The following is a 19200-nucleotide window of genomic DNA, read 5'->3' on the forward strand; positions in this document are numbered from 1 at the left end:
CGCGGGGCAAAGGCAGATGCACAATACATAGGACAGCATATCCACACCGTGATTGCACGATAGCGTGATACCGCGGTCGATGACACTTCATCAGGAGATCACGATGCACGGGCGACGGAACCACGACTGCATGGAGGCACCAAAGCACGGAATAGCACCCTTTGGTTAGAGCACCGGCGATGGAAGGCCAACGGTCACGAAATAGTATCTACCACGAAGCCAGGGCAACCCACGTAAGCGTTTGAGAGCGGAAAACAGTTAGCTTTAACGAAAAGACCGTACTAAAGAGCATGAACCCACAAGAGAGAGGACAGAACCGCTGAGCAGCGTGGGCCATGGGTGAGCAGGAACCTCGAAGCCGGGAAGAGCACGAAAGAGCATGGACCATTGAAGAAAACAACACCCAACCTGTAGTACGGGGTAACGGAAACGCTCCAAACCACGATATTATACGGGGCCGAATGAGACTACGGAAAGGCAAGTGGTTAAATACACGATGCCAAGATCTACGGGGTGAACCACGCTCTCAAAACACGCGACACCAAGAAGCACTAAGGTTGCGGCCACCTCATCTCCAACAAACCATGCCACTCCGCCGCGTAGCGGCGGCGAACGGCTAGTCTTACCCCCCTAGTGGAGTCTGACGTGTGTCTGTCCGTACGTCCGTCCGTAACTGGCTAGGGTTAATAAAACTCACGCTAATACGCGCGTTCTACTGGCTGCCGAGCGCAGCGAAGGCGGCATCGATTAGCTAAAATCACATTATGTGGTATACACACTGTATGTGGTCAACACATCGTACTTAAATGCACCGTTCAAATTTCATTTTGCCCCCATTTTCGAAACAGAAGCGGAACGCCACGTTACTCGAGGTACGCTGCGTGTATGCATGTTAGTTTACATTAGTAGCTAGCAAGACACACATACACAGATAGTCCGAGGTTCCCGGGACTGCTTATGGGGTAGCTTATAACTTGCAGGATTTTATCCTGCAAGTAGGTAGCCGTGCTATGGGGATTTAGTTCCAGTGCCCTCTGGGCTCTTGGGGCTTTATCCCACACTCTGCGCGAGAGCACATTTGGCACCTGGTCCATTGACCGCAAACCCGACAGCGAACCAGTTAAGCCGGTCGTTAATGGTTATTGATGGGCACGCACATTGCGTGCGTGCAGTTGGTCAGGAGGGGTACCGTAACTGGCCTCTTTTAACCGACAGATGGGATGGGGGCTGTAATAGCCTATCAATAACCAGCCTTTGCAATTAACGGCCGCCTTTTTGGCAAAAGGATATCGCACCTCAAGCTACAGTACTATTCGGGGGCCCAACCCTGAAGATTCGACTGCACAATTTGCAAACTAAAACCGCTCCGGGCCTCACGGCCCGTGACTGTGGGATAAGTGATCGGAGATAACATTGATGGGAGCAAGCAATCCCGGGTAGTACGCGTATTCCAACACACTACTCTATGAAAACCTACTTCTACGTGCGGTGTACTTAGACTATGTCTAACTCGTCACGGTTTCGTGTTCGCAGACTTATGGCTCGAACTAAGCGGAAAAGGACGCGGGAAGAACTTGAGGAGGCCCTGCGCGAGAATGAACTGATCAATGCAACGCCCATGCAAGAGGAGAAGGAAGCACGGAAGCGACGTATGAACAAGCGCAGGAGGAAGCGCTGTGGCTTGAACAAAGCGCTTCAAGCCCTCAGTGTGCACCAAGAAGATACGGCGGTTACGGAAGCTACGGAAGGTCAAGCTGGCCGTTCTGAAGAGCGGGAGGAAAAGACGGAAGAGTCCGATCCTGTGATATTTCAGCGCCGGTTTGCGGCTCAAAGGGAGGCGGCGTATCAAGATGGAGCCGCTGGGGTGGCTTTATTTACGGTCCCTGTCATACCACAAGCTACAGTTCAAGAAGCGGTTCCGGTGTCGGCAGCGCAACGAGCTCGCGAAAGACGAGCTAACAGGACATTGTCTCAGGCAGATCGTGACCGGACACGCGACGCACAAAGAGCTCGCACGAGACGAGCTAACATGTCTCACTCGCAGCAGTACCGTGCGAGAAAGAAAGACGCTGAGCGCAAGCGTGTCCGTAGGGCTCGACTGCGCGGAGAAGAACTCCAGGAGCGCCGCGCGCAAGATAGATCCCGCCTTCAAGACAGGCGTGCGGATTTGAGCCAGTAAAACCGCGACCTCGAGCGGGAGGTAAACACACTATCTCGCTCTGTCCATAGAGAGCTACTCAATGTGAACGAGCGAGCTGCGATTCGAGAGACTGACAGGGAGCAGCACGCCGTGCACAGAGCGGAGCAGTCTGAACATGAACGGGAAGCCGACCGGGAGCTACATCGTCAACAGGAAGCGAATCGACGTTCTCGCCAGACAGCGGAAGAACGCCAGCAAGAACTCGAGCGGGTGCGCACTCGACGCCTATGCATTCGACATGGGCACGCTCTTATATCCCTCGAAGACTTCGATGCGTCCATGATAACGGGTGACGACGTGGTGAGCGGCCGGCACAAGCTTCCGGCTACAACCGTTTGTCCGATCTGCAATGCTTGGAAGTGGCCTCGCGAGTCTGCGATATCATGCTGTCTGGCAGGCAGGGTAAAGCTACCTCCACTGCACCCCGCGCCACCAAAGCTGCTTCAGCTGTACGGAGATCCCGAGTTCCGCCGTCACAACCAAGCTTTTGCTTTTACGTCGATTGGTGCTTCGTGCTCAAACCGATCGTTTCAAAATGTGCATCAAGACGAGAGCGTTGCAGGTACACACGGGGTGTACACATATCGCATTCAAGGGGCTATGGGGCACTACCTAGGGTCCCTCCTTCCCCACAGAGACCGTCGGACAGGCGCGCGGGTAGCACCCAAGTTTGCACAGATCTACATTGTGCATCCAGACATGCAACGCCGCGCGGAGCGACGTCTTGGTATATTCGCTGATCTGGATCGTGTTGCACTACTGGACATCGAGAAAATGATGGCAGAGCACAACCCATTAGCGCAACGGTTCCTCCACTTTGGGCAGCAAGTGCGCCAACACGACACGGGGGATCCAGTAGACTTGGTGTTCCGTCTACATGACAACTCCTCGCGACCGAGGACGCACAACCGCCCCACTGTGTCTGAAGTGGCTGCGACCCTCATTGAGGATGGCAACCTGGCTCAGCCTCGGGATCTACTGCTCTTTACACGCGATCAAAGGCTGCTACGTTTGTACGAGACTCATGCCGATTACGATCCACTCCAATACCTGCTTCTCCTTCCATATGGAGAGAAGGGATGGACCTACACAGACGAGTTCGCGAATGGTGCTGAATATCGAAACAAGAAGGCGATGTCGCTTCGTGAACACGTAGCGTTCCGCCTTCATCAGAAAGTGGATGACCAGTCCGCTCTCCACCAAGGTGGGCGTCTATTTCAGCAGTGGTGTGTAGATCAGCTTGCAAAATGTGAGCAAGAACAGCTTTCGCTGGGTGGGCCGACAATCAGAAACCACTACGCGCTGATCAGTACAGGGGTGTTCAAGACGCTTTGCTCAACGAAGATACTTTGGCTCTGGCGGAAGGAGAAGTGCTGCTGTCGGAATATGACCGTGCCCAAAACCTATTGGTGCGCCCGGATCGGGACAAAGGCAACAGAGGACGACCAACCCACTTTCTAATCAGGTTGGCAAGCGTATCATACTACCGGTTTCGCACCTGGGTAGCCCGCGGTTCATGTACAAGTCGTATCAAGATTCGATGGCAATTGTTCGGGAGTATGGACGGCCCGACGTCTTCCTGACTGAAACGTGCAGCCCTAAGTGGGACGAGATTCTTGAAGCGATACCTTCCGATACCCAGACAGCTCAAGATCGACCAGATATCGTGGCTCGCGTGTGGCAGCAGAAACTGCAAGCGACGCTTGACGATTTAAACCAAGGCGTCCTGGGGCGAGTGCGCGCGCGGATTTACGTTGTCGAGCTTCAAAAACGAGGGCTCCCCCACGCTCACGTATTGATTATTCTGGCTGACGAAGACAGACCTCGAACGCGCGAGATAGTAGACAAGATGGTATGCGCTGAGATCCCAGATAAGGATAAAAACCCTCAGCTGTATGAGACGGTCATGTCATGCATGCTCAATGGTCCATGCGGGCCTACAACCCCTTCCTGCGCGTGTATGAAGGACGGCAAGTGCACCAAGGGGTATCCGAATCCCTTGGCAGAAGTTACACAAGCCAATGCCAATGGTTATCCAGTGTACAGACGACGTCGACGGCAAGAAGGTGTTCTAAAGTTCAAAGGCAGGGAATACGACAATGCGACGATCAGCCAGTGGGTTGTACCGTACAACCCGTACTTATCCCAGAAGTACAACTGCCACATCAATGTGGAAGTGTGCACGGATATTACTGCGGTTAAATACCTGTACAAGTATGTGTACAAAGGACCCGACATGGCTATACTCACTGTGGAAGAAGTCCGAGGAGGGCAGCAGAGTGCGCGTCGAGAACCAAATGAAATTCTACGTTTCTTGAGCGCCCGGTACATTTCTCCGGTGGAAGCTTGCATGCGCCTGCCCGACTTCACGATTCAGGGGAAAACCCATGCGGTGACACAGCTAGCGGTTCATCTCGAGTCAGGCCAGACGATTTGCTTTCGCGAGACGGAAAACCCGGAGGCGGTTTTGGAACGTGGTAGTCACACGATGCTGACCAGATTCTTTGAGTTGTGTGCGAGCGAAGTGTCCGAGAATCATATTGCCAGAACGATGTTGTATCAGGACATCCCTAAAGGGTTCTGCTGGAAAGCGCCGGAGAAAGGTCAACCGAAAAGGTGGGTCCGCAGGAAACAGTATCAAGCTGCCGTTGGTCGCATGATTCACGTGTCCCCTCGCGATATGGAGCGCTTCTATCTTCGGCTACTGCTCTGTCAGCGTAGAGGTCCAACGTCGTTTGAAGACTTGAGAACGGTTAACGGGATTGTCTGCCCCACATTCCAAATTGCGGCGCGGGAAGCTGGCTACTTGGAGAATGATAACGAGTGGGTTTCGTGTTTGAGGGAAGCAGCTGAGTTCCAAATGCCGTATCAGCTACGCCAGCTCTTCGTCACCATTCTGGTGTATTCAGCTCCAGCAAATGTTGGTGTTCTATGGGATCGGTTTTTCGCGGATCTTTCCCAGGACTTCGCACGCAAACATCAGGCTTTGATGGACCCCTTCAAGTCGGCGTTGGTCGAATTTGAAACGCTGATGAGCATATAAGAACTACTTCAAGCGAGTGGGTATGCGGTAGCTGACTTCGACGAGCTTCCTCAGTTGAGGTCGTTCCCAACATTGATTCGTGAAGCGCTTCGCCAAAACGGATTACTTCGACGTGAGCTCACTGGATACGATGCGTCAGCTTTGGAGGCGATTGTAAACACAGAAGATTAGCTAAACGAAAGTCAGCGGGTGGTTTACGACCAGATTATTGAAGCGGTTGAATGCCCGGAGGAAGGCAAGAAACTATTTTTTGTTGATGGCCCGGGTGGTACTGAAAAATCTACACTGCTTCGAAACATACTGGTTAAAATCACACTCTCGGGGAAAATCGCCATCGCTGTGGCGTCTAGCGGTATTGCCTCGCTCTTACTTATGGGTGGTAGGACAGCGCATTCTACATTCAAGATCCCTTTGAAATTGAACGAGAGCTCGACGTGCGGTATCAGGAAGAACTCCCATATTCGGGAGTTGATCAAGCATGCAAGTTTAATTATTTGGGACGAAGCACCTATGGACCATCGCCACGCATTCGAGGCAGTAGACAGAACACTGCGGGACATACTTGACAACGATACCGAGCCTTTTGGGGGGAAAGTGTTTGTACTTTCGGGAGATTTCCGCCAGATTCTCCCGGTCGTTAAGAATGGAACACCCGTCGAGACAATTGACGCTTGCCTCAAGTCGTCTAGGCTGTGGCCCCAATTCCAGACGTTCCGTCTTACGGAAAACATGCGAGTGCGCACAGCTGATACTGCAGACACGGCTGAGGAAATGGCTGCATTCCCCGAGTTCCTGCTGCAAGTCGGGGAGGGAAGGCATGATGTAACTCCTTCCCTAGGAAGAGATTACATGAAGATCCCGCGCGATATGCTGATTGAGAATCCACCTGTGCCTGAGGATGAGGACCGGGAAATTCGTCCTGGTGTTATTCCAAGAGGCATGGATCGGATCATCGACGAGATGTATGGCGAGATTAACAACCCCGAGAATGATATTTTAGGCTTCGTAGTACACTTCTAATAATTAAACTTACAATACTGTTTTGCGTAGCATTATTTTGAAGACTTTTCATATTTTTGCTTGCAGTTATTTGTAGTAGTAGTACACTTAATAATTATTTCAGCGTTAGATAAAAAATCACAATTGTATTACTATAATTAATATAGTGAAAACTTTAAAATATGACTATTGTGGCTTACACCCCTGCACCCCACACTGCCTCCGGAAAAAAGTGTCGCCTTCCTTTGTATTTGCGCGCGTAGTGTGCGACATTAAGATATCGTTCGAGCTTTCCAACAATATATGTTGGAAACAGCGTTTGTGATTAAGTTAGCGCGGAGGTACGTGACTAAGCAAGAGCCCGAAATAAGAAGGACAAGAATATGACGGGAGCGTATGGGCCACGGAAGGGAACTAAATACATAGACACCCCGGCATGCCGAAATGCACGGGCTACGAAAGAGCACGCACGTTCAAAGCCACGGTAGAGGGCGTAGCGCTAAGAGTGCACGGACAGCAATTATCTCATCGCACCACGGTAGAACACGGAGCGCAGTCGACTGACCAAACATGAAGCCGCGGAAGACCGTTACCGGGAGGTTGTCGAGTATTGAAACACGATACCAGGGTAGAACCGGAGCTCACTGGGAAGCGCGATACTACTGTAGATAGCGAAAGCTTGGACGACAGACCAACCGCGACACCAAGAGATAGCACGATATCATGGACGATGGGACAGCCACTAAAACATGGGAGAACAAACAGCCACGGGAAATCACCGAATTACTGAGCACGATAGCACTGTAGAACTTGAGATCGCCGGGCCACTGAGGACGATACTTCATTAAAACACGTTTACCCGGACGGCCGACAAATCGCGGGGAAACGCTTCAGGAGACCACGATTGCACACCGCGGAGCACGGAACCATCCTAGAACGCGATACCTTTGGCAAAACATATATATTATGCGATCACGGTAACATATACAGCATAACCACATTGCGATTGCACGATAGCGCAATAAAGCGGTAGATGGAGCCACCACAGGGGTGCGCGGGACACAGGTGACAGAAAACTTCGGAAGATCACTCATTGGCGAGGGTACCAGAAATGGAACGCGACCATGAATGATTATGGACACGAAGCCTGTGGAATCCACGTAAACCCTTGAGAACACAGGATATCTAGCAGCCACGAAAGAGGGACGTACTACGGGAGCGAATGAGACCAAAGGATGCTAGCCCACAACCACTGTGAGAGAAGGAGTCCACAAATTCAGGACAATCACTAAGCAGCGTGGACCACGGGTGAACAGAGAACCACGAAACCAAGAAGAACACGGAAGAGCACAGGCCATTGAAGAACACGACATTCAGCCTGTAGTACGGGGTAACGGAAACGTATCAAACCACGATATTGTACAAAGCCACATGCGATTACGGACAGTTAAGTGGTTGACTACACGAAGCCACGACGTACTAGGTTGAACGACGCCCATAAAACACGCGACACCAAGAAGCACTAAATTTGCGGCCACCTCATCTCCAACAAACCATGCCACTCCGCCGCGTAGCGGCGGCGAACGGCTAGTCTTACCTCTCTAGTGGAGTCTGGTGTCTGTCAGTCCGTCCGCGGCTAGGGTTAATAAAACTCACGCTAATACGCGCGTTCTACTGGCTGCCGAGCGCAGCGAAGGCGGCCTCGATTCGCTAAAATTGCAATATGTGGTGTACACACTGTATGTGGTCAACACATCGTACTTAAATGCACCGTTCCAATTTCATTTTGCCCCCATTTTTAATGCTGGAGCGCCACCTCACGCAAAGGGCGCTGCGTGTGTGCGGGTTAATTTGCATTGGTAGGCTTCGCCGACGTGCACACCGGTACTATTATATCGTCGTAGGCGCTGTTGATTTTTTTTAGACCCTGGCGACACCACTGGATCGCATTTTAGCAAAGTAGTAATTCAACACTTCGAAATACTTAGTTTAATACTTAAAAAAATATTATTACTAATTTAATAAATACGTTTCTAATAAAACATTTCTCCAATGGAACGTTTACCTCCCATGTGCTCGACGTGCCAGGCGGTCATTGTGCACCCCCCGCTCGAGCCAGACGGTCTAGGGCTGCAGCTCCGGCTGTGCGCGTGTTGCGAACAATTCTTAGCATGGGATGCATTCGCACAGGGCGAGGCTCGAGCGGGTGCCCGCAGGTGCATCGCGTGCGCCTCTGGTCCATACAGCCAGGCGTTTTGGCACCGCCCACGCACACCAGAACCGAAGCCAGCCACTGATTTGCGCCAACAAAGCCTGGCCTTAGTTGCCGCCGCTATGGGCCCCCCACAACCGCCGCGGCGCGTTGTCCAGGAGCGCATTAATCGCCGCCGTCGTCGCTGGAAGCCTCGCCAGCGCAACAAACATCCGCGTAATCACCAGAAATACTGATTGGCTACAAATAAACGTTTTTCATCGGTCACAATTACTTTCGCGTTTAGGTGCGTTGTATGGGAGCTTAGGACAGGGCGTGAGCCTAGGAGAAGGTGCGAGCTTATCGAACTGGATTTGTAGGGCAGTACGAAACAGTATGTACGATGGAGGGGAAACAAATATGGACACAGAGCTACAAAGCACGGAAGCGGGCCGATGCAATTAACATGTAAATCTATGAAAGCACTAAGAGTCACGGACTCTGTTAGACTCTCTACCTAAAACCGGGCTAGAACACGTAGCTGCTACAGAGCACGGAAATCACCTACGATACAACACGTAGACCACGAAGCACGGTAAAATACGAAGCACAAACGGCAGATCTACCGGGACACCACAAGATAACTAGATAGTATGGTCTGGGCCAATATGCCATGGGAAAACGCAGCCGCGGAGCTATAGTCAGAAAATCGTCGAGCCGCGGAGATCGATACCAGTGTTGAACCTGAGCTTACCGAGCCACGGAGGACAGAAGTACATTAGAACTCAACTGCACGGACGGTGGCCCAGCCACAAATTACACGGGGGGGCTTGGGGTGACGATTGTACACCGTGGAGCATTGTAGAACACAATAACGCGGGCAGCGCAGATGCACTACGCGGGCACAATACCATATACAGCAAAACCACACCGCGATTGCACGATATCGTGATAACGCGGTCGATGGAGCCTCACCTGGAGAGCACGATACACGGGCGACGGAGCAACACGACTGCATGCAATCACCAAACCACGGAATAGCACACTTCGGCTAGAGCACCGGCGATGGAAGGCCAACGACCACGAAATAGTATCTACCACGAAGCCAGTGCAACCCACGTAAACGTTTGAGAATAGAGAAAAGTTAGCATTTACGAAAAGGCCGTACTAAAGCGCATGAACCCACAAGAGAGACGACATAACCGCTGAACAGCGTGAGCCCTGGGTGAGCAGGAACCACGAAGCCGGGATGAGTAGGAAAGAGCGCCGGCCACTGAAGAACATAACATCCAACCTGTAGTACGGGGTACCAAACCACGCTATTATACGGGTCCACATGAGACTACGGAATGGTAAGTGGTTAAATACACGAAGCCAAGACCTACTGGGGTGAGCGACGCTCACAAAGTACGCGACACCAAGAAGCACTAAAGTTGCGGCCACCTCATCTACAACAAACCATGCCACTCCGCCGCGTAGCGGCGGCGAACGGCTAGTTTGGCACATCTAATTGCAGCCAGTCGTTTGGTCGGGCGTCGCTATTGGTCGAAATTGCGGTGTCAGTTTTCTGAAGACCACTTGTTTAAAATAAAATGATTGACCATGGTCTATTATTAATAATTCAGCTTGTATTTGTTTGTAAGCGGGTGAAGAAGAACATATGCAAACTTCCTTCAATAACATTTATTTAATGATGGATACTTGTGCTCGACAATAAATACTACATTTATCCGAAGTGCAGCATGCACATGTGTGCGTGTCGGTTACCTGTACAAAATGCATTTCGTGTACGTCACCTCCCACATCTATGATGTTCAAGCACAATATGCCATCGCAGGTACAGCTAAACGGTGCAGGGCACTGACTCCCCGCTAAGGCGTGCACAGCGCGCCCCAGTAAATATAATAGAGCAAGATCAAAGCACTCAACAATCATTGCTTCTGATGAAAGGAGACGGCCATAACGTTTTTAGAATAAATACTATTAATACATGTAGTAGCTCAGAAAGCTTAATTGGGGGTTGATAGTAATACAGCTGAGCTATTCAACTAATACAACCGTCGTGGTTTCATACAAATTATAGCACTCAATCCATATCAAAAATGTTTAAAACACTCGAAACAGTACCGTCCCAGCTGTGTTTTTTTAAATCTAAAAAAAAGATCAATCATACTGTGTGACGTTTCGCGATGAGGAAGACATACTGTACGACCGGTAAACATTCACTGATAGATCTCTCAGAACCCTCATGAATACGCTACAATTCGACGTCGTGATTAAGAAGACGGACGAAGGATTCGGGATTTACTTCACGAAGGTAGCTAGAATCGAGAATGATGTCGATCTTTTAGTGGTCGATGGCTTAGTGGAAGATCCTGCGAGCTCACTTGGAAATGGGCTAAACAAAGAGGCGTTGGATTGTCTGCAGCTTGGCGATATCCTAACTAAAGTGAACGGAGAGGATTGTGAAGGAAAGAAGGTAGCAGATATCATTGGACTTTTGCGGGGTGCTAACAGTGGCGAAAATACGCTGTCATTCTCGCGCAATGTGCCAAGCGATGCTAATTTAAAGGGTGGAGTAAATACCAAGACCGATAATGAAGAGGCTGGCTCTGCGATTGAGTCTTCGAGGGGTGGGTTCATGGATGCGATTCGTAAGGTCAAGTCCAAGATTCGATCAGAAATTGACGGAGACGAGGAGGGGCTGTTCCGTGAGCAGTTTGAGGATGAACAATTTGAAAAGCAGTGGCTAGAGGAATTCGACGCGCTAAAAAAACAGTTTGAGAGAAAATGGGAGACCTGCACATACACGGCAGATGAATTCTGCGGGCTGCTGTATCGCTCCAGCGATGCTCAGCAGAAAGAGTACCTGCAGCAAGAGTACCCAACACTCATGGACGCATGGAAGGATGGATGCGCCTCCACAAGCTCGTCGAGGGTGATTCCCGAGTGGCCAGCCGTCAAGAACACCTACAGCTGTGCTGTGAACTACGATCCTATCGATAGCTCCAAGCTGGTTTTTTCCTCAAACGGCTGTAGCGGCACCAGCGTGGGCTTAATCCACTCTTCGGGGCTGCTTCAGTCGACGCTTGAATGTTTACGAGTGGACTTTATGTGGCGATCGGATAATCTACGTGCGTTCAGTCGACGCCTTGAGGCTGCTGGGATCTCCTCCTGCTCAGGACTTCTCGAGGAACTGAATGTCCGCAGGCTAAGCAGCCACTTCGAGCGCAATTTCCAGTCGGTGGAGTACCCACGGCTGACCAAGACCGTGTTACGCACCTTGCGCGAGAATGCACAGAGCGCAGTCACTGCGCCATTGTGGTAGATACTGTAGATCTGGGGAGGGGGGGGGGCAGAACGAGAAGCTGCGATCTCCGGTACATGTAAAGTGTTAGGGCATTTGTCATACTCAAGAACTGGAACTTTTGTAGCCATCTTTAAGATCCATCACCAACATAAGTCATTTTTCGACTATTCCCTCTACTTTTACGTACCAAAAAATGGACGTGTGGGGCAGTCAGAACGCGGCGCCTGGCGACAAGTTGGGGGGAGATGAGGAGGACTGGGAGCTCCCTGAGAGCGGGAAGGATGCGCTGATTGTGCTGCTAGATGTTCGCGAGGCCATGTTCTCCCCGTACCCGCACATGACAGCAAAGGCTCCATCGACGTGGTTTCACGCTATCGTGGAGCTCGTGATCAAGCTTCTCAAGTCAAAAGTGGTCGCCAGTGATAATTCTCTGCTGAGCGTCGTCTTCTTTGGAGCAGTGAGTGAATGGTCTTGTTTTGGTCGTGTCTTGTCGAGTCACTGACTTGTTTCACTGTTGCAAACCCTAAAGAACAAGCGCGGCGAAGCAGGCACACTAGAGCAAGTCTACGAATTTCAACCACTAGGATTTCCGTCTGCGCAGCGCATCAAGGACCTTCAAGTATGTTTGAATGCCCTCAACTGTTTATCCTCAGCATTGCTAACTTTCTCTTCGACATTTGCAGGCACTTTTGGAGACAGACGTCCAAGCGGAATTTCAGTCCATGCAAAACTCGGAGAAATTGTCATTTAGCAACGCCTTGTGGCAATGTGGAATTTCCTTCTCAGATGCAAAGTACGGATTACTTAAGAAGTATGACTGTGACTATACTCTACTTATCACTTTCCGTGACTGCAATTCCAGCTTGAAAAAGAAGGACTCGCAGCGTATCTGGGTATTTACTAATGATGACAGCCCGGAGGGTCCAGATGCAGAAGAGGTTGGGCGGATTAAAAAGCAAGTTCAGGTAAATCAGTAGTGGGATGCTATCGCAATCATCATAATGCATGTCTCCTTGTTATACTAAACGAATTCGTCTTGCCACAGAACCACACCGAATTGAAGCGCACACTGAACCTGTTCTACATTACTCCACCTGGAAAAGAAAGCTTTGATCTGTCAAAGTTCTACGGATGCAGTTTCCAGGACTTTTCGGCCGAAGAGAATGAGGAGATAGTCGGGAACGAAGCTTTTTTTCAACCGGCGTTTCCTGTCGGTTCGCTCGATGATCTAATGGACGGGTCGCTACGCAAGCGATTTCGCAAGCGTCGGCTTACAACATTCCCTCTCCATATCACGAAAGGAGTGTCAATTGGTGTGGAATTATACGCGCTGGTAGTCGTCCAGCGCAAGAACACCCCGGTGGCCCTCGACGCGAGCACGAATACTCCGCTCAAAACCGAGACAAAGTGGCTTTGCGAAGACACAGGAGCCTACCTTACTCCGGATCAGATCAAAAAGTATATTGACTACGGCGGCAAGCGTGTTTATTTCACTCGAGATGACGTGGTGGAGATTAAGCACTACGACGCCCCAGGGCTTCAGATCATTTGCTTCAAGCCGTTGAGCTCTCTTAAGTGGAACGAAAACATTCGTTCACCATATTTTGTGTACCCCAGTGATGGCTACATCGAAGGAAGCTCTACAGCCTTTATGGCAATTCTAAGTTCCATGGTTCGGAAGCAAAAGTTTGCCTTGGCTAGACTGATTGCCCGTAAAACAAGTGAACCGCGTCTGGTGGCGTTGGTTCCCCAGGAGGAAGAAAATGATGAGATGGGTCAGGTGCAGCCATCCGGGTTAAACGTCATCTTCTTGCCGTATCTGGATGATATTCGTGACATTTCTGCTGAGCCTGTGACGAATGGTAAGCGTTACCTGGTTAGATGTAGAGAAATGCATACCGCTGACTACAGTGTTGATTTTGTTCTCAGCCAGCCAGGAGAAAATTGATGCGGCAAAGCAATTAATCTCGAAGCTGAAGCTGACGGAAGCGCCGAGCTTCGAGAATCCGGGTGCGTTTCGTGATTAGATAGAAGCTCGGAATAAGGTTAAGTAACTATCGCTCACTGTGTTGGCAGACCTTCAAAAGCACTTTGCTGCGATTCAAGCACTTGCCCTGGACGAAGAAACACTGGAATTCGATGAAACGAAGGACACAACGCTTCCTGATGCCGAGGGCTTTGGGCAAGACGAAGTCAAGGTAAAACAAAAAAGTGGGCGTTAATGAGGTTTCTGTGCAGCGATTTAATATTGTCATCCAGGATGCGATTACCAATTTCAAAGATGTGTGCGGTGGGGAATTGCTCGACGTGTCTACTGCCGCGAAGCGCAAGGTACGTTATTCTAAGAAGTTAATTGACCAGCGCCATTAGCTCACCTTGCCACATTTGTTGTGCCTAGTCTTCGGCTTCGAGTGGGCGCAAGTCGACAACGAAGAAGACAGCAAAGGCAAAGGCAGGCTCGTCGAACAAGCCGGAAGCGGAGGAGACGTTCGACAAGAACGAATGGGCTGCACTCGTCGCATCCAACGCGATCCAGAAGAAGACTGTCGCTCAGTTGAAGGCGTTCCTGCACGCTCACGGTCTCGCAGCTGTCGGGCGGAAGGCCGAGCTGATCGACGCCGTGAAGAGCTTCATGGAGTAGATCGTAGGTTAACTAACGTGTTGAACACTGTCACACGTCGCATGAATATCAGGCTCTGCATTTTTGGCCAATCGTGGCGCTTTCTGGGCCTCATTTCTCCACTATTACTACACCGGTAGGCACACACGTGGGAAGCTGGCAAGGGGTGTAAGTACGGTAGTAGCAAGAAGGATGAACTTCCTCAAGACGCTTGGAGGTTTAGTGGGATCGAGCGCGACGGGAGGCCTGCCTTACTCGATGGACACACCGGCTATGGATGGGAACGTTGCGGCAGGCAGTGCCGCAGGAGAGAGCGTAGTGTTTGAGGGGCTGCCCGACTTCGTGCTGCATTCAGGCAAAAGCAAGCAAGATCCATCGCACGCTGTGTCCATCTTCAAGTCACGGCAGCCAGCGGGCCAGCTCACGCAAAATGCGCTGCGTCGCATCAAGACACTTCGTCACCCCAACATCCTGGCCTACCTGGATGGTACCGAAGTGCCAAACAACGGGCCCATCCTCATCGTCACAGAACATGTCATGCCCCTATCCGAGTTTCTAACAGCGCTTCGTATGGAGTACGGCGCCAATAGCGAGGAGTTCACTATGTGCGTGGCGTGGGGCCTGCGCAGTATCCTTATGGCGCTCCAGTTCATCAACGTGGACTGTAAGCTCCTGCATGGACGATTGACGCCTCAGAGCATTTTCGTTACGAAGGTATAGCTTTATCGGCAATATGGCTGCGATATGACACTGACAATGCTTTGGCGGATTGCCAGGGTGGCGACTGGAAACTGGGTGGTTTTGAGCTTACAGCCGAGATAACAAGCGATGGACCATCGTACATCTACACAGCTTTCCAGCAGTACGCGGACGTCAATTACAAGTCACCAGGTGCGTAACTTCTAGCAAGGGCGTGATAAAATATGCTGTGACGAGGGTGTTGTGCAGAGTGTCAACGCTCCGACTGGAAGGCAGTGGCGACAGGGCCATCTTATGGCGTGGATATTTGGGCATTTGCCTGTCTTATGTACTACGTATTCAACGATGGCCAATTTCGATCGAGTGATGTGTCAACGGCATCGAACATCCCGCCGGCAATCCGAACACAGTTCCGCAAGGCAATCGACGACAACGTTGCACGGCGGCCAAGTCCGCAGAAGATGCTAAGCTGCAGCTACTTTGACACACCATTTATCAAACGTATGGATTTTTTGGAGAATCTTGCCGTGAAGGACTCTGACGAAAAAGTGGCTTTCTACAAAGAGCTTTGCGCCAATCTGGAGACGCTACCGCGATGCTTTGGAGTGCACAAGATTCTCCCAGCGCTGAAACAGGTTGTGGAGTTTGGCGCAGCAACTGGAGCAAAGAATGGACCCGTGAAACTAGACCCATCGGCTAGCCACATGCTCCCTGCCATGGTCCAGATTGGCAGCTCATTATCTGCTGAAGAGTTTAAGGCGGAAGTGCTTCCGATCATCATCAAGCTGTTTAGTTGCAGTGATCGTGCTGTCCGTGTGCAGCTTTTGCAAATGATGGAGAAGTTCACTGTCCACTTTGACGCAAAGCTAGTGAACAGCTCGGTAGTCTTCGACAACTTATGCAGTGGTTTTACAGACGCGGCCCCGGTTTTGCGTGAGCTTACTGTCAAGTCAATGCTACACATTGCCGACAAGCTGTCGGACAGCAATCTGAACAACCGCGTCATGAAGTATTTTGCAAAGCTGCAGGTGCGTTGGGTACATGTGTGCGCATGAATTTGCTGGCAAATCTTGATTTGTTCCTCGCTAAATTATTCGTCGTACAGTCGGACCCGGAACCAGCCATCCGAACAAACACTACAATCTGTTTAGGAAAGATTGCCAGCAAGCTTAACGATGCAACAAGACCGAAGGTGCTGTTCCCAGCTTTTGCTAGAGCGCTGAGAGATCCCTTCCCTCATGCGCGTCTTGCTGGACTTCGCTCAATGACAGCGTGCCAAGTAAGTAACTGTGCATGATTACGTAGTCGACAGTAATCATGCAGAGTTCTTTAAGAATATCATTACCATACTAACGAGAATTGTTACTCAATGCAGGAGTTCTTTACATCCCAAGGAATGGCTGGCAGCATTATCCCAGCGATCTCACCTCTTCTTCTCGACGTGTCAATTACTGTTCGAGAGCAAGCCAAGACGTCGATTGATATTTTTATGAAGAAAGTCATGGATGAAGCTGCCCAGATGAAAGTGCGGGAGGAGCTGGAAGCCAAGGAGCGTGAAATGAAGCGCGTCTCAGGCGAGGGTGACCACGTGGGTGATGTTGCGACTGGAGTTACCCCACCACCATCTTCTAACAGTCACAGCTCAGGTGGATATGCTTCTTCTTTAACAGCATGGGCTTCTTCGGCTGTTGCTTCGAACGTTAATAAGTTGGTTGGATCTGGCGGGTCTTCAACCTCACTCTCCGCATTAGGAACATCCGCGGCATCATCGCGTTCTTCTTCCTTCTCTGGCACCAAGAACCAAAGCAATGGATTTAGCTCGACGTCCAAGCATAGCAGCTTTAACGCGTTTCCTGCCGATGATTTCTCTGCTGACGACGGCTGGGGTAATGACGACGACTTGGACGGGCTAGATAGTCCTAAACGGACCAGTTCAGGGTTTGGCTCGTCGTTGTCAGTGAACCGAGGGACTTCGTCATCGTTTACATCCCCAGCAGCATCTTCACTATCTGCGTCGCTGTCATCTTCGTCTTCATCGATCAAACTAAATGTGTCACGCAACACGGGTAGTGACTTAGCGCCTTCGGCAGCGAATACGACCACAACAACCTCTTCTTTCGCGGTAAATAGCGACGGTGGATGGGGGGATGACAACTGGGGTGGCGACGATGACCTGGGTCTCGATGTATCAGCGCCTAAGATGAACACGGGATCCCAGAAGGGTGTCGGTGGATTGAATACGTCCACCATGGCATCAAGTGCTAGAGCATCAGAATCGTCAAGCGGTTTGTCCACGCAGAGAAAAACGGCGAGCGAACGTCGTGCAGAAGCTCAAGCAAAGACCAAGGCGCAGCATGAACCTTTGGGTGCGATGAAACTGAATTCCACTACTGCCAACGCGAAAGCAGACGATTGGAACTGGGATTTCTAGATAGTGCAAGAGCTACGATTGCCCATACTACACGGCATTTTTACGAGACAGAAGTGCATCGCGATTCTAACCAAACGCGCAGTGGTTGTTTACTTCTCCTATTTTCTTTCTGGTGGATTTAGCTGCTCCAATTGCATACTGCGGAGAACTCAAGTTTTGAAGCTAATCTTGCTAGCTGCAACCGCCGCTCTACTTCGCCTTTTCAGATTCCGTCGCAACTGGCTTAATCTTGAAAAGGAAAATGTTGAGGAAATCACAAATGTCCTTCACCACACCAAAGACGAAGTGAAGATACACCGCGACGATGAAGACCACATACATGGACGATGCCACAATTGTCGGGATTAAAGGTTTGGAAAAAATTCCCACAGCAGGTCCGTAGGCATTGAAGATCACGAAGCCGAAAGGAATAATGACGCGCAGCTGCGGAGTGAACGGGATCTTGCACATGTGGCTCACAATCATTCGCGTCTACAATACAAAGACAGAAGCACCCCAAAGAAACTAAGTTAGAACCTCGCCATACAGCTACGGGTTGTCATACATGTTTGTCAACATTGCAGCAAATAGCGTACCGAGAAGAACACGTAGCCGATGCCAATTGGGAACAAGAACAACACCGGGTAGTTGGCATAGTTCTCCGCGTCAGGGCCGCAGATCCATAGCGACCCCAGAACTAGCAGAATGCCAATGGGGATCAGTTGAATCAGAGCAAGATGCTTTGAGATATGCTTGTTGCCCAGCTCGTCGCGTGGGATCGCGTCCGGGGCCGCTCGCAGCACGTTGGAGATGTTTCCGTATGCCAATAGCACATTGCTCGCCACCAGTGCGCCAATGAGAACATCCGTCATGGTCACTGGGAACGGCGTCGGAATCGGAATCTCCGCCGTCCAAAAACCTGCGCCAAAAAACGCCGCAACGAGATGAACCGCCACCAACGTCAGCTGCCCCTCTGTGACGCCGAAGAAGCCATTACCGCAGCTCATGACCCCAGTGTGGTATTCTTCCCATTGCGCCAAGTAGAACGCAATGGACACGGACGACAGCGCAATGTAAGGGCGCAAGCCGACACCAGCTTGGCATGTGGCACTGGCGCTCAGTACATTGAAAACCGTGCACACGGCGTCACAGCCGTGATCAAAGAGCTGACCTAGCGGGGACGATGCGCCGGTGCGTCGCGCCTGCTTGCCGTCTAGCGCATCCATGGTCTGGTAGAAGAACAGGCCAAGTGCCGAGAGTATGTATACCTGCACGAATACAAAAAGAGGCGAGGCCGCAGTTAGCACAGGAGTACAGGCGTTGCCTAGAAACGAAAGAGCAGTCACGCACCCACGCAGGGCAGATCTCAGAAAAATGTGGCGCGTAGTAGAGCTGGACTACTGTCGTGAACATCATAACGCCTGTGCCGATCATCGTCACGAGGTTGGGCGCCATCCAAATGGGCAGGAACTGCGCCGAATACGTCCAAAAATGGTTTAGCACATTGTCCAGGTACGTATACGATCCCCTGTAGTGAGCAGTAGGCCATAGTAGCGCGACAGTCAGTCCTCCCCGTTATTGCATCCCTCTTTGCAACCCACAGCAGCAACTCACGCCTTGTACTTGTAGGCAGCAATACCCTCCAGCGCCTTCTTCCCCAGCATTATCGTCGCTTAGTCTCTGCTGAGCTCAAGTCACCAACGCCCCTCGCCACCTTGTGCTCCCGAC

The 19200-nt window shown here is 50.9% G+C and overlaps 4 protein-coding genes across 4 annotated transcripts; 3 read left to right on the top strand and 1 right to left on the bottom strand.

The window, feature by feature from the left end:
• Positions 1-10669: 10669 nt before the first annotated feature.
• On the top strand, positions 10670-11761 carry PITG_12103 (uncharacterized protein; the record flags this gene model as incomplete). The annotated part of the gene is made up of 2 exons (XM_002900681.1): positions 10670-11392; positions 11516-11761. The coding sequence occupies 2 exons, from the start codon at positions 11075-11077 to the stop codon at positions 11759-11761; spliced, it is 564 nt and encodes a 187-aa protein (XP_002900727.1).
• A 146-nt stretch (positions 11762-11907) lies between these two features.
• Positions 11908-14384, top strand: PITG_12104 (ATP-dependent DNA helicase 2 subunit, putative; the record flags this gene model as incomplete). Its single annotated transcript, XM_002900682.1, has 9 exons — positions 11908-12200; positions 12273-12362; positions 12427-12536; positions 12606-12708; positions 12789-13595; positions 13681-13753; positions 13820-13935; positions 14003-14074; positions 14196-14384. The coding sequence occupies 9 exons, from the start codon at positions 11937-11939 to the stop codon at positions 14382-14384; spliced, it is 1824 nt and encodes a 607-aa protein (XP_002900728.1).
• Positions 14385-14555: 171 nt separating this feature from the next.
• Positions 14556-17493, top strand: PITG_12105 (N-terminal kinase-like protein; the record flags this gene model as incomplete). The annotated part of the gene is made up of 6 exons (XM_002900683.1): positions 14556-15077; positions 15140-15254; positions 15312-16090; positions 16168-16341; positions 16438-17303; positions 17376-17493. 6 exons carry the CDS (start codon positions 14556-14558, stop codon positions 17491-17493), a joined length of 2574 nt encoding a protein of 857 aa, XP_002900729.1.
• An 82-nt stretch (positions 17494-17575) lies between these two features.
• On the bottom strand, positions 17576-19195 carry PITG_12106 (CDP-alcohol phosphatidyltransferase, putative; the record flags this gene model as incomplete). The annotated part of the gene is made up of 4 exons (XM_002900684.1): positions 17576-17964; positions 18069-18740; positions 18823-19000; positions 19087-19195. The coding sequence occupies 4 exons, from the start codon at positions 19134-19136 to the stop codon at positions 17683-17685; spliced, it is 1182 nt and encodes a 393-aa protein (XP_002900730.1).
• Positions 19196-19200: the final 5 nt, after the last annotated feature.

This window comes from Phytophthora infestans, genomic scaffold (assembly GCF_000142945.1).
Source record: "Phytophthora infestans T30-4 supercont1.24 genomic scaffold, whole genome shotgun sequence".
NCBI lineage: Eukaryota > Oomycota > Peronosporomycetes > Peronosporales > Peronosporaceae > Phytophthora > Phytophthora infestans.